This window comes from Leptodactylus fuscus, chromosome 1 (genome assembly GCF_031893055.1).
Source record: "Leptodactylus fuscus isolate aLepFus1 chromosome 1, aLepFus1.hap2, whole genome shotgun sequence".
Lineage (NCBI taxonomy): Eukaryota > Metazoa > Chordata > Amphibia > Anura > Leptodactylidae > Leptodactylus > Leptodactylus fuscus.
Window position 1 is genome coordinate 38,956,104 of NC_134265.1, and position 15,262 is coordinate 38,971,365.

The 15,262-nt window shown below is 43.1% G+C and overlaps 1 protein-coding gene across 1 annotated transcript in view; it reads left to right on the forward strand.

Annotated features, from left to right (window-relative positions):
- Positions 1 to 15,262, forward strand: part of KIAA1328 (KIAA1328 ortholog) — a 118,426-nt gene that overhangs the window by 73,299 nt on the left and 29,865 nt on the right. Inside the window, exons 7-8 of the mRNA XM_075269737.1 lie at positions 139 to 743; positions 4,616 to 4,711. Coding sequence (XP_075125838.1) covers positions 139 to 743; positions 4,616 to 4,711 — 701 coding nt within the window. The remainder of the gene's footprint in view (positions 1 to 138; positions 744 to 4,615; positions 4,712 to 15,262) is intronic.

Consider the following 15,262-nt stretch of genomic DNA (forward strand, 5'->3'; position numbering starts at 1 on the left):
TACGCTCCCGAAATGTTTTGCTTGGAGAGCTGGTGGTAGCCTATGTAGTAAAGAGGGATCTCCATAAATCTTGGGTTATGATGATTGTAATTTCCGAGAGCATGTAACCCTAATTTCTGTTTATTCCCCTTTTTAAAGGTTCCCAAAACCCTGCGCCAACCTACAGCAAGTGAACTCAATGGCTCCTACCTGGGCCCGCCGAACCGCAAACCCAGCAGTGAAAGTGGAAGCTTATGCTCCATTATTGTACCCCAGCCACTCTGCAGAAGTGAACCCACACCTAGGAATGGTTACCAATGTGTCCACGATAGGTGTCCTTCCGAAAACGGTCTTCAGAGTAAATGCCCTGGTGCACACTTACCTCACATGCACTACACAGACCTCCCGTGCAGCCATCACTGCAGCAGTGCCTTAAAGCCACCAGTGCCCCATTGCTGCTTACACCATAAAGTGCACGATACCCCAGGAGGAATCCTGCCTGATACGTCACTTGTACGACCTCAAGAAGACTGCTCTGTCTCCAGATGCTCCGCCATGTCTGGAGTAACCAATGGAGAACAAGTGAAGACGAAAGATCAAGCCGCTAGCAAAGGAATATCGGAACAGCGGAAACAGGAGCTGCTGCTGCAAAAGTTGGAGGTGGAGATAGAGAAGGAACGGTTACAGCAGCTTTTGGCGCAGCAGGAGGTCAAATTGCTGGAGAAGCAGCAACAGCTGCAGCAAGCCCGGCTAGAGGCCAGCAGGTAAGGACATACCTATTGTGTACATGGTGATCCTGAAAACAGGATGCCTATGGAGAGTAGGTAAGTATTGCTGCCTTATTGCAACCATGTGATATCATCTATTTTTTTACAGTATTTTTGCCTTGTCTCCTGAGCATAATGACCAATAGAAAGAGAGGAAAGGCACAGTGCAACTCTGACCCTATCCATTCAGCTGATCTAGAGAATAGTATCCCACCCTCAGTCTAATGGTCGCTGAGGACCCCTGTGTCACTGCATAGACTAGGCTGCTACTACCATCTACTACATAGTATACAGAATAAGTGCAGCAGCCTCTATATGCCAGTTCTAATTATAGACCTGCCATAATACTGTATATTGAATATGTAATACTAGCATAGCAGGCTTAGGTATGGTAGAATAAGTAATGTATATACACAGTGACTGCACCAGCAGAATAGTGAGTGCAGCTCTGGAGTATAATACAGGATAAGTAATGTATGTACACAGTGACTGCATCGGCAGAATAGTGAGCGCAGCTCTGGAGTATAATACAGGATAAGTAATGTAATGTATGTACACAGTGACTGCACCGGCAGAATAGTGAGTGCAGCTCTGGAGTATAATACAGGATATAACTCAGGATCTGTACAGGATAAGTAATGTAATGTATGTACACAGTGACTGTACCAGCAGAATAGTGAGTGCAGCTCTGGAGTATAATACAGGATATAACTCAGGATCTGTACAGGATAAGTAATGTAATGTATGTACACAGTGACTGCACCAGCAGAATAGTGAGCGCAGCTCTGGAGTATAACACAGGATGTACTTTAGGATCAGTGCTAGAGAATTAATGTAATATATGTAAACTGTGGGATAGATTTGCGATCATTTTACACCACTTTCTCTGGTGGCGCACACATTGGCAGAGCTGATGTACTCCCTTCCCCTCTTGACTCCACCAGCAGAATAGTGAATGCTGCTCTTAAATACAATACATGATGCAATTCTTTATCAGTACAATATATGTCATTTGTTAGTAGAGTAACTCCTCTATGCTTTTCATGTAGATTATTCTATGGTGTATTTGCTGACTGAGGTGACCTCTATATGGTCTCTAGAAAAGCACAAGATAAAAAGTTAAATCGAGTTTTCTCTGCTCAGGGGTTCACTCCATCTCCTGTCATCTCATGCGCTCCCTTCACCGTTTCGTTGTCATGAGCGTTACGGCTGCATTACCAGGCCTTCAGTGCGTTGCTTTCGTTCCATTTAAAGGTTCTCGGTGAAATGTGCAGTGTGTCGGCGCTGCTTCTGTGCTTTGGACTCTCTTGGGGATCAGTGAACCAGAGAGTCTCCGATGAAATGATAGACAGGAGTGTACTTTGTTAGACCTGCACCAATATGTGAGACTTTCTGTCATCCTGAGAGTCCGTTCATCTACAGAATGTTCTCTGTGGGCCACGTACTATGAAAGCAAAAAGAGAAATGATAGTTTAATGTTGTTCGGGTCAGACCTCCCTCCTGCAATTAGACGTTACCATCTTTATACAGAGGAAACCTATCCATATATCATTTTAATTTAGAATTTCTGTCACATAATGCTACATGATGGATCACCGGTTTCATATTCATTTCTTTATTCTTTCTGCGCTTGATTTCAATTTTTTCCCCCAAAGAAAAGCATTATGTGTGAACTGCCAGGAGGAGTGAGGGCAGTGACAGCAGCTCTGGACATATTTCTAATGCTAGGTTCACACTAGCATTCGATCTCCGTTCTCAGCTTTCCGTCTTCTGCATGCAGAAGACGGAAAGCTGTCAGACCGGGTCCGGCAGTGAGCGTTTTATGCTCTCCACCGCGAAACCGTTTTTTTTAAATCGGACACGGAGTACTGCATGTCCGACTCTGTGTCCGATTTAAAAAAAAAAAACGGTCTCGCGGCGGAGAGCATAAAACGCTCTCAGCAGCGCTCACGGCCGGACGTCTTTCAAACCCATTCAAATGAATGGGTATGAAAGAGTCCTGCAGGTTTCCGTCACCTGCCTCTGTTTTGTGCAAGGAAACGGAAACCTGCAGAACGGAGACCGGGCGCAGATGTGAACGAGCCCTAAGTAGTTGTGAAATCCGCACAAACTAAGATAAGTGTGGTTACACCATGAACTTGTAACTCCTGTATCGTTGGCCCAGGTTGACAACAAAATTAAACTGGCCCTAGGTACTATAATATAACTGCCATAATGTTATGTGCTATGTAAAATCATATAATACTGCCCCCTATGTACAAGAATATAACTACTATAATACTACTCCTATATACAAGAATGTAACTACTATAATACTGCTCCTATGTACAAGAATATAACTACTATAATACTGCCTTATTTGTACAACAATATAACTACTATAATACTACTCCTATATACAAGAATATAACTACTATAATACTACTCCTATATACAAGAATATAACTACTATAATACTGCCCCTATGTACAAGAATATAACTACTATAATACTACCTCCTATGTACAAGAATATAACTACTATAATACTGCTCCTATGTACAGGAATATAACTACTATAATACTACCTCCTATGTACAAGAATATAACTACTATAATACTGCCCCCTATGTACAAGAATATAACTACTATAATACTGCCTCCTATGTACAAGAATATAACTACTATAATACTGCCTCCTATGTACAAGAATACAACTACTATAATACTGCTCCTATGTACAAGACTATAACTACTATAATACTGCCTCCTATGTACAAGAATATAACTACTATAATACTGCATCCTATGTACAAGAATATAACTACTATAATACTGCTCCTATGTACAAGAATATAACTACTATAATACTACTCCTATGTACAAGAATATAACTACTATAATACTGCCTCCTATGTACAAGAATATAACTACTATAATACTACATCCTATGTACAAGAATATAACTACTATAATACTGCTCCTATGTACAAGAATATAACTACTATAATACTACTCCTATGTACAAGAATATAACTACTATAATACTGCCTCCTATGTACAAGAATACAACTACTATAATACTGCTCCTATGTACAAGACTATAACTACTATAATACTGCCTCCTATGTACAAGAATATAACTACTATAATACTGCATCCTATGTACAAGAATATAACTACTATAATACTGCTCCTATGTACAAGAATATAACTACTATAATACTACCCCTATGTACAAGAATATAACTACTATAATACTGCCCCTATGTACAAGAATATAACTACTATAATACTGCTCCTATGTACAAGAATATAACTACTATAATACTGCTCCTATGTACAAGAATATAACTACTATAATACTGCCCCTTATGTACAAGAATATAACGTCAAGGTGATTTCTTTCTGTAGATGGCCTGTTTTTTTCAGTAGGAATCCTGCAATGCTTTATTTCTTCTGTGTAGATATGGAGCACTTGAAGTATTCTCCCCACAAATTACAATTGAGGGTCTGACCGGTAGGACACCCCATTTTCAACTTAATGGTGGGGGCTCTTCTAAATGATATTTCTCAGTACAGGCCAGCAGTTCCCTTCTATCTTAATACCCAGACTGTCTCTTTACACTCCCTCTACTACAGAGTTTTTCTAGTCTCTTCATGCTGCGCCTTTCCTGCTGAATTATTTCCTCGAGGTGAGAGATGAAAGGTCTGACCGGTAGGTCTCTAGAATGTAGTCAGAGGGATGGGTGAAGTTTTTGGAGTCCATTACATTGTTCCTTATGCTTCTAGTAGTGCAATTATGGAGATTTGCTGTAAAATGTCAACTTTCTTTTGGATTTTTTTTTTTTTTTTATCTTATATGTTTTTTGGTTTTTTTTTTATATCCAGAAGACAACCAAGTCCAAAATCCCAGAGCAGAGAGATGGCGGTCATGTCCACACCTTTACCTGCGGCAGTCCGGTTAATGAATGGCTCACGACACAGGTAATCTTCCTCAATCTGCGAATATGCACATTGGAGCAGATCTATTATTATGCTTTGTATGTCGGTTTTGCCATGTACTTTTGCGCCGTCCTGACATATTCCCCAAAATGGTGAGGATGTGCAGGGGTGTGAATAATGCTATGAGCTGGCATAGATCACCTTCCAAGGGTCTGCCTCATTTACAGCTTGCTCACACTGTACTCACATCTGATATTAGGAGGTTTCTTGGACCGCTCCTTCCGCTATATTGTAAGTAGCCCCCTATACGTCCATAGGCCTCCATTAACTCAACAAAGGCCAAGATTGTCGTTTTGGCCTTTGTCAGCCTAGTTGTGGGTTTCCCTTTTTTCTTGTGCATGGGATAATGCAGATTGCTCTGCCATAGAGGCGTTTGGAGAGAGTATCCTGCAACGTTTGGAAGAGTGCTCCAGCCTCTTTACACAACGCCAAACGCAACACCATATGTCTTACAGCAGCTATGCTTGGTCTTGCTGCTCAGTCCCATTCACTTGAGTGAGACTGTGATGCAAATAGGTCATATAACCAATTAATATGATGTCACATGACTTCTGATGCAGAAGTGATATGGATTGCCAGGAGTCCTGAGTGTCACATCCCTACTGATCCTCAATTGTTGTCCTATCCTGAAGGCTGGAAAACCCCAAAAGGAGCAAAAACAGCCATCAGTCAGTCATCGAAAAATAGTGAACTGGTGAAACAAACCGCCAAGAGACCTGCGATAGGCATGACTGTGCGCACAACAGCTGTTGGCAGCTCGATGGGTAAAAAAATTCGGGAGATGGTCTCTGACCCCCTATGACATCATGCTGTGTTATCATCAGAGACCAAAAATATTAGAAATAATACAAAATTCTATGAAGGTTTTCTCTGAACAAAACACTTGGCACCAGCAAACGCCGCCATCTCCACCGTAAATCGTGTTGGTGACAGCGTCTTATTTCTAGGCACCAGCGGCTAGGCGGTTAAGGCGGTCACTGTGTTATCGCCGAGATGTCTCTCATGGGCTCTTGAGCGTATAAAGACCCTTTACTGCTGAATGAAAGGGTGAATATATATATTTTCTTGTTCTTAGTCTTTCAGGCCTCTATTAAAAATTACCATTTCAGTGGTGTCGGTGAGCAAGAAAACGAGTCTCCCGGGGCCTCCTAAAATAAGCTTCTTATCCCCAGTTGAAATAGCAGAACATTCACGGCGGGACGGAGGCAGCTGCTGCTGGAGAGTCATGACAGGGCAGCAGCCAAGCAGAAACACACTGACTGCCTGTGAATTAGCTGCACATAATTCCACATTTCACATGCTGTCAGGTTAAGGCTGAAGGTTTACCGTGCAAAAGCTCCAAGACGTTACCGCTGCCAGCTCGCCCATATGTAACCCTGTGCGCTGTCCCTTATACTCCTCATCTCCCGCCATACTGCTTTCTTCTTTATAGATGGATTGGAAGGTATACATATGGCGGGCTTTTTTTTTTGTAATTTTTTTTTTTTTTTGGTTACCAAATTGCAGCTCATTTTCCTGGGTTAGAATAAATCCTCTATCCCTGCAGCAATTGATGAGCGAGTGGTCCACCATATTTTAAAGGGATTCTAGCATTAAAATCAATTTTTTTTTTTCTCATTCATATTTAGGAATAGCCTTAAGAAAGACTATTCTTCTCCTACCTTTAGATGTTTTCTCTGCGCCGCCATCCTGGTTTTTGTCGGTATGCAAATGAGTTCTCTCGCAGCACTGAAGGCGGTTCCCAGCGCTCAAACAGCACTGGGGGTGTCCCCAATGCTGCGAGAGAACTCTCCAGCGCCGCCTCCATCTTCTACAGGAACCGGCCTCTCTCTCTGCGTCTTCCTCCGGAGCTTGGTTCAAACTTCTAGGGCTCGAGCAGAACAGACTGCACATGTCCCCAGTCACAAGAAAAATGGCTGCTTACACTGTAAGCTGTGCAAGCGACCATTTTCTTGTGGTCTGTGGGCATCCGCAGTCGGCTCTGCCCGAGGCCCGATGGCAGAGCCGACTGTGCATGCGTAGAAGTTTGAACCCAACTCTGGGAGAAGACATGTAGAGAGGCCGTTTCTGAAGAAGATTGAGGCGGCGCTGGAGATTTTTCTCGCAGCATTGGGGCGCCTCCAGTGCTGTTTGAGTGCTAAGACCTTCCCCCAGTGCTGTGAGAGAACTCATTTGCATACCGAAGAAAACCAGGATTTCTACCGAACGGCGGCGCGGAGAAGACAACTAAAGGTAGGAGAAGAATAGCCTATCTTAAGGCTATTCATACGTGTGATGGGGGGAAAAAATGTGATTTTAATGATAGAGCAGGGAATCTTAAAGGGATTCTATCTTGGGAATTCCACCTTTCCTTCATTCAGGCCAGGTGGTTCAGCATCCTATAACCATGGACGTCATTCCTGTAAATTTTCCTGTACATCATATTACTGGGTTTATTGATGACCTGTCCTTAGAATAGGTCTTTAGTATGTTACTAGTGGGGGTCCAGCACCTGATTAGCTGGTTGAAGAGGCTGCTGCATTCAGGGGAGCGCTGCAGCTTCCTTACTACAGAGCTGTGCTTGGTATTGCAGCTCAGCCCCAGTCACTTGAATGGAACTGATCTGCTGCCATACCATGTGACAGCTGAATGGCGGGAGCTCTGAGTTTTGGATCCCCTATTCTAAGGATGGAGATGGACCAAGGTAAACACTGAAGAAACAGGGGATAAGTGTTCGATTGCTGGGAACCCGATAGCCGGGTCTCAAAGTGATCAGGAGGACGGGGGAATGACTGCCCCCTCAAGCCGTCTTGTGATCATTGGGAGACTTGGCTGTCGGGCCCACATTGATCGATTACTTCTACCCTCTTTGGTGGATAGGATAAGTGTCAGTAATGGGACAATCCCTTTATGTTAATATTCTCTAAAGGAAGACTAAACTGGGATATAGTAAGTATCCAGTGTCTTAGAGGGACTTTAAGTCCCTCATCCTCCTGATCACTGGGGGAGACACGTCGATCGGAAACACTTATCCTGTCCTGTGGATAGGGGATAAGTGTCTATAACGGGACAAAGGAGATGCTGTCGAGATGATTTGAGACACTAACTAACCACCCGTCCATAAGGACCTGGGGTTGGTTTGTGTCCCATATTGACCTCACAGGTTCCTCTAAACTTGTGGAACTGCATTGGCTCGATAGAATCTTAAATTAAAGATTCGGCCTTAATCGGCGCAGGGATTTTTCTCCTATTTTCCTGTTTTTCTTTCTAGGTTTTGCTTGTCCTCCTCGCTCCCTGCCCTTTAAAACAGAGAGAAGAGGCGCAGCGTTAAATAATCTGCAGAGCTTATTTACACTTAAGAATCTATCGCCCTCACGAGCCGCCAAGTGATTAATAGGACTAACATTTAAGAGATAAATATCCGTATACACAGCAACATTACCGCGCATCCATTAAATATCCCGCACATACGTACATGGTTACACCGCCGGACTCATGATTTCTGCCTTTGTCAGATACCAAGGACGGTGACAAGAGAACTCATTAGTGTTGGTGCAGATCTCGGAGAAAAAGGAAAAAAGCTATTTCTGAGGCTGAATTTACAGAAGACAATTGCTCGGCTGAAAATGTTGGATTGTGTAGGGTTTGTATGGAAAAAGAGTCAAAGGCCGAAACTAGGAGCCCCTAAAATAGTCCTTTCCAACCAGTTGGTGTTGTCCCTTGGTGGTTGCAAATTTTGGCAATATGCTAATGAGATCTTTAGAGCAACGAGAGCGTTGCCACTTAAGGGCTAGTTCACATGGGTTAGGGTGGGTGAGGAATTTGGTCAGGAAAAAAATCCGCTTCAGGAACTAGGAAGCTTTTTTTGGAGCGTTTTTTGAGGTGGTTTTTGTTTCAGGTTTTTTCCTCCAGCACAGTGAATGGACCTTTTTTGCCCAAAAAAAAGCGCCAAAAAACGCTAGCGGTTTTACCGCATCCCATTGACTTGTATTGATTTCCTGAGGCGGAATCCTGCTGAAGAAAGGTCATGTCGCTTCTTTTTTTCACTAGCGGAAAAAAAACCGCTATCGGTCTACATAGACCACCATTGTGAGGGGGCGGATTTTGAGGTGGATTCCACAGCAAAGTCCACCTCCTCTTGCCCCATGTGAACGAGCACTAAGTCTTTGTAGAAAGAAGAGTGTTAACATTGCTCCAAAGAACTCAATGGTAGGTTGCCAAAAATGGCGATATATCTGCATCCAAGGCACCAATTCACATGGGGAAGACGCCTTTTGGTTCAGGTGTCTCTAACCTCTCTCCCCTCGTTCACATCAGTGTTTGGATTCCGTCCAGGAGAGTTGGCATGGGGATCCCCCGAACGAAATACCAAACGCAAGTGCAAGCGCTGTGCAGTAAAAGCACACGGACCCCATAGACTATAATGGGGTCCGTGTGCTTACCGCCATATCTCCGCAGGGATCATGCCGCCAGGAAAGTAGTTCACAATCTACTTAACTATCCGCATGATTCGTGTGTGCAGCATGTGGCAAGCACACGGACCCTATTATAGTCTATGGGGTCCATGTGCTTTTACAGCACAGCGCTTGCAATTGCGTTTGTATTTCGTTCAGGACAGTCCCCATGCTGACTCCCCTGGACGGAATCCAAACGCTGATCTGAACGAAGGCTTACTCTCTCTGCACAGCTGGGTTGATGTGTTGGGTTCTGGTGATACTCTCTTTCATTTTAGTAATACATTATATTATCACAGTTTCAATCCAGAGATTATACTTCATAACTTTTCCGCAGTCCGGTCTATTCCGTTTTGTCTATTCCTCCTGACCATAAAGAAACAATTATCGGTTTCTTCTGATGACATCATCATAAATGAAGCACGCAGCTACACTTTCCATTGATTCTGCTGAACATTTATTCCTAGTTTTGCTTTTATCAGCCTTGTCTGGACAGGTTTAATGTGCGCAGGACGAGCAGAGACCTGTTTCCACCATGTGGGAGCGCCGTCCTGGTGTAGATGAGATGGCCGATTCTACGACTTCAGTTACCCAGAACCTCGGCAATCACTCAAAGCAAGCGGCAGCCAGAGGCGGCTTATTATCCGCAGCCGGGGAGGAAGCGTGCGATCTGTGTAATTGTACCTGAACATCAAGCCTCAATGTGTCCGAGAAGGAGTAGAAGTTTTAGCAGTATAAGGCTCACACGTCCATGTGTGAATACTGTTCACGTTCTTTTTTTTTTTTTTTGAGAAGCAGGATAGAATCGCTAAGACCTGGTGATGGGTGATCTTCATTGAGAATTAAAGTATTGGGTGTATTGACATCCAACAGCTCAAATTGTATCTCCCCTCTCTGCTGTATGATGAGTCTAGGACACCCCATACACATTAGATGGTCACTAGGTCCTGCTAGGATTCATAGCTTTGGCTGACCTTTAAGGGATTCTATTAGCTAAACCCATGTTGGAATAGCTTTAAGACAGACTATTCTTCCCCTACCTTTAGAAGTCTCTGCGCTGCCATTCGGTATATATTCCCGGTTTCTTTATTACGGTAATGAGTTCTGTCGCAGCACTGGGGGCGTCCCTTGTGCTGCGAGACAACTTTCCAACGCCGATGACTTCTTGTTCTCCGCCTCTTCTCTCTTTCGGCTACAGGAAAATGGCCGATGGACATGCACAGATTTATGTAGTACTTGACTGACTGATTGATCAAAGAAAATCAAAGGAGCCCTATTACCCTGAAGAGGATAAAGACGCCAGTGGGGGGCGCTATTACTTATTCACTGGCTATAGCTGTACAAATGTGATTTTGAATGAAAGAGGTAAAGACGTAAGTGGCAAATGCTGATTTTTACAGTTTCCATTAATAGATGAAAAATTCTGCAACAAATGTAGACCAAAAATTCACGGCGTGAGGGGCAATATGGTGGTTCAGTGGTTAGCAGTGCAGCGGTGGAGTTCTGGGTTCGAATCCTGCCAAGGACAACATCTGCAAGGAGTTTGTATGTTCTCCCCATGTTTGCATGGATTTCCTTAAAATACTGTAGATTGGGAGCCCTATATGGTGTTCACAATTCATTGACATGCCCCACATGCGTAAAATCACATGTGCTACAAGTTGTAGCTTTCTCATAGAGAATGATGCATTGTGCATGTAATTTCCAGTATATGGCGCCTTCCTATATACCATATTGAGTAGTATATAGGTAGGACCTAGGAGAGGAATCCAAGGATGCGGCATGTACGCTGCACACTTCTCAGGCTAGGTTCGCATCTGCGTTCAGGTTTCCGATTGGGAAGCGGTTACCTGAGGAAACGCGTGTCGTAAATTTCAAAAATTTTATTTTTGCTACGTAAAATTCACCATTGTTACACTATGGTTTATTGTGGATTCAACTCTGAAAATCTGCCATAAATCCGCCATGTCTGTAGTTGAACCTTTTGAACAGAAAACGGTGGTTTTGCCCCCCTATGACGCACGCTATGGCGGTTTTCATCAGAATTGACATACACCTTGCATGGACATACAGTGATTGTCAGAGCATTGCCGTAAAGACGGTCCAGTGTGGCAACACCACCTCAGAAGAGAATATTTATTAGACAGAAGGCCAAGCACACACGTCCCTGTATGTCAGGGCCACAAGGACCCCCCTCAATCCAGGCCCTGTCAGTCCCTGTGTGGCTGTGAGAAGAGGAAGGCTTCCAGGAGGTTTTGTCCCGCTTGTACCTGTTCTGTTTGCAGCTGGTGTCGGCCATAGAAATGAGAGCTATTCCCCTGTGATGTATTGCTGTCACGCATCAAGCTGGAAGACTTGTATAAAGGCAAGACATTACAGCCATGCAATGTAATAAGGTAGACTCAGCGGGGTGCAAGATTGTACACGGAAGGTATTGTATAAATAGCAGACATTAAGGACGGAAATGTCATTCAATAAATCACAGACTTAAAGAGCTATTTGCACTTCTTGGGAGGAGAGATTTTTTTCCCCCTTTCTGGCTGTAAGGAAAGTGTAGAATTTTCTCAAAACTTTATGATTTACATCCTGTGTTCTTAAAGGGAACCTGCCACTAAACCCTCAACATCATGAGATGCCCCTGTAAAAACAAGACGTTTCAGCATGATTTAGTAAAAAACGTATACAATACTAAGGCCCTGTTTACATCTGCATTCAGTTCCCAAGCAGCACATTTCTCTCCGCGTTTTTTGTGCGGAAACCACATGGACCCCATTATAGTCCACAGATGTGAACCTAGCCCGAGATGGGTCCAGCGGATCCACTTCATTGTACATGCAGCATGCTTGGATTCCTCTCCTGGGATCCTACCTATATATACCACTCAATATGGTATATAGGAAGGTGCCATATACTGGACATTACATGCACAATGCATCCTTCTTTATGAGAAAGCTACAACATGTAGCACGTGTGATTTTTAAGGATTTTTAGGAAAGATTTTGGGGCACGCCTTGAATTTTTTTATTTTTTTTTCCATATAGGGCTCCCAATCTACATTTTTCCCTATCAGTAGGTCTTTGGAGTATGCAAACACGGGGAGAACATACAAACTCCTTGCAGATGTTGTCCTTGGCAGGATTTGAACCCAGGACTCCAGCGCTGCAGTACTAACCACTGAGCCCCCGTGTTGCCCCTCACGCTGTGAATTTTTGGTGTACATTTGTTGCAGAATTTTTCTTCATATATTAATGGAAAGGGTAAAATCTGCATTTAACACCTACAGATATTATGTCTTTACCTCTTTCATCACATTTATTCAGCTATAGCTAGTGAATAAGTAATAGCGCCCCCCACTGGCGTCTTTATCCTCTCCTCAGGGTTATAGGGCTACTTTGACGTTCTGTGCTCTCTGTCAGTCAAGTACTACATAAATCTGTAGGGTGATTGATGCCGACAGGTCTTAAAGTAAACCTTGTGACAATGTATGAAGGATTTGGTGTCATTTAGTTAAATTCCCGCCAGCAGAATAGATTGCTCTGCCTCGCCTGTGACATACGTCTTCTCCGGATGGATTTTTTTTTGTGTGTGTGGTTGTATTTTTTTTTTTTTTAATGTGATATATGTTCATAAAGATGCCATAAAACACGTCGGCCTGGTAATATTATGTGATGCACGGGCAGTCTCTCCGGTAGCCCATGGCTCTGTTACATTACGTTACTTTGTCCACAATGTGAGCGATCCTATTTAAAATTTAGTACTTGCCTTTTGGAAGTCAATGCCAGCACAACTCCGAAAGGAGGACTCCCAATATTCTCTAAGAGTACCGTATATGCACACATGACAGATTCTCTAAAGAGGATTCTTCATAAATCTGAAAGAAGTTTGCAGAAGTCCATGTATTTGCTGCAAAAAAAAAAAAAAAGTATCAAACGGGTTTATAGACCTATAACCAAATCTGCCGCGTGAATATACTCTAAAAAAGGTCATAACATTAGGCTGAAGCCGCTGACATCGGTGAGACTGGGTGACTCCGAGTCAGGTGTGTGGTAGAGCCAAACATGTCTGTATATGGGGAATTGAGAAGAATGGATGGCAGCCAAATCCTACTTCAGGGCTAGTTCACACGAGGGCAAAGAGGCGGATTTTGACGGTGGATTTCGCCTCAAAATCCGCCTCATTACAATAGTGATCTATGGAGACCGCTAGCTTTTTTTTTTTCTGCTGGCAGTTTTTCGCCGCTAGCAGAAAAAAGAAGCGACAAGACCGATCTTCAGGCGTTTTCCGCCTGAAGAAAGCAATAGAAGTGAATGGGAGGCGAAAAAAACTGCATTTTTTGCCGCGCGGATTTTTTTGTTTGCAAAAAAACGCGCAGAAAAAACGAGTTTTTTGTGGCCCATTCACTTAACTGGAGGGGAAAACCATCTGGCGGTTTTTACAAAAAAAAAAAAAAAAAAAGCTCTAAAAAAAAAAGCTCCAAAAAGCGCGGCAAGGTCCAAAAAAACGCTTCCTAATTAGGAAGCGGTTTTTTTCAGGACCAAAATAAGCCACACATAATTTACGTGTGAACTAGCCAACTGGGCAGAAACGCAGCACAAAAAAACGCAGAGAAAACGCTGCATTTTTTGTCGCGGAAAAAAAGTGCATGTACATGCGTTTGTCATCGCGTTTTTCAGTTTTCTGCTGTGGAAATTCATATGAGTTTTCTGTTGAGTTTTTCATCGCGTTTTTGCTCGAGTTTCTCATGTGCAATAAAGGTAATTGAAAGGCTATGTTGTAAATCCTGAGGAGTTGTGGTCCTCTGCTATTTAGGCCAGGGCCACACGGGCCGGAAATGCTGCGATTTGGCCATGGCAGAAACGCAGCGGGCAAAAATCGCGGTGTTTTGCAGTACTTGCAAAGTAGATGGGATTCATGCGCTTTAGTGTGGCGGTTCCGGCCCATGGGGGCTTAGCCTCAACCAAGCAAAAACAGTGAGTTTTTGGCTGCGGATTTTGATGCTTTTCTGCTGTGTTTCTGCGGAGTTTCCGCAACACATTTATCATGCTGCAGTTTTCAAACTTTCCATAGAAATCTATGGAGGGAAAAACTCAGCGTTTCCGCAACTATAATTGACATGCTGTGTTTTTCAAAAACGAAACTTTTCCGCAGCGTTTTTGGTCCACAGTGTGGGGCTAGGATTAGACAAAATTACATTCACTATGCTGGTATTGTAAAACGCGGAGTTTTTTTCCGCTGTGTTTCCGCAATGCCCAAAAATGCTGCATTTCCAACCAGTGGGGCCTCACCCTAAAGGGGTCGGCCACTTTTAGACCAATATTCAGAGACAAATGTTATTGTTTGTAATAAGGAGCAGTGAGTATATAGCACTGTTGTGGATGTATTTGCAGGAAATTTTTGGAAGCTGGATAACCCCTTTAAATATTCATTGGGAGATATAAGCAAATCATATGCTGTTCGTGATACTCGGAGCACTGGTGGCATATGGGAAAATAAAGGGTTTGTCCAGGATAACTATTTTTTTAAAAAAAAAATATTTGCCCAGGGAAGATAAAAAAAATAAAATAATAATCTGTCCCCGATCTCTGGTCTCTCCCAGCTTGGTCTGATCCTTCTGCTCCAGAGTATTCTTCTGGCAGAAGTCTCCACCGCACGTGATGTCTGAGGCCAGTAAGCGGCCTCCGCAAAGGACACAGGGCATCGCTACCTGTGACGTCCTTTGTCCTTTCCTTGGACCACTGAGACTGTGGTTTGGCCTTGGCGGTCAAGTGACGTCTGAAGCCAATCAGCGGTCTAAGGAAAGGAACATCGCAGAAGAAAAACGCCGGAGCAGCAGGACAGGACTGCGCTTGGAGACACCGGAGTACTAGGGTCAGGTGAGAGAGAGAATTTTTTTTTTTTGTTTTTGTACAAATAATTGCAACTTATTCATGTCTTGTACAAGTCACGACATATTTTCCCTGATCTCTTCCCAAATATATATATATATATATATAATGTGTGTGTATATATTTATATAATATATATAAAATTATTATTATAATTTTTTTTACTATTTAAAGTGATTATTAAAACCCAGATTAAATATTTTTTCCATATTAGC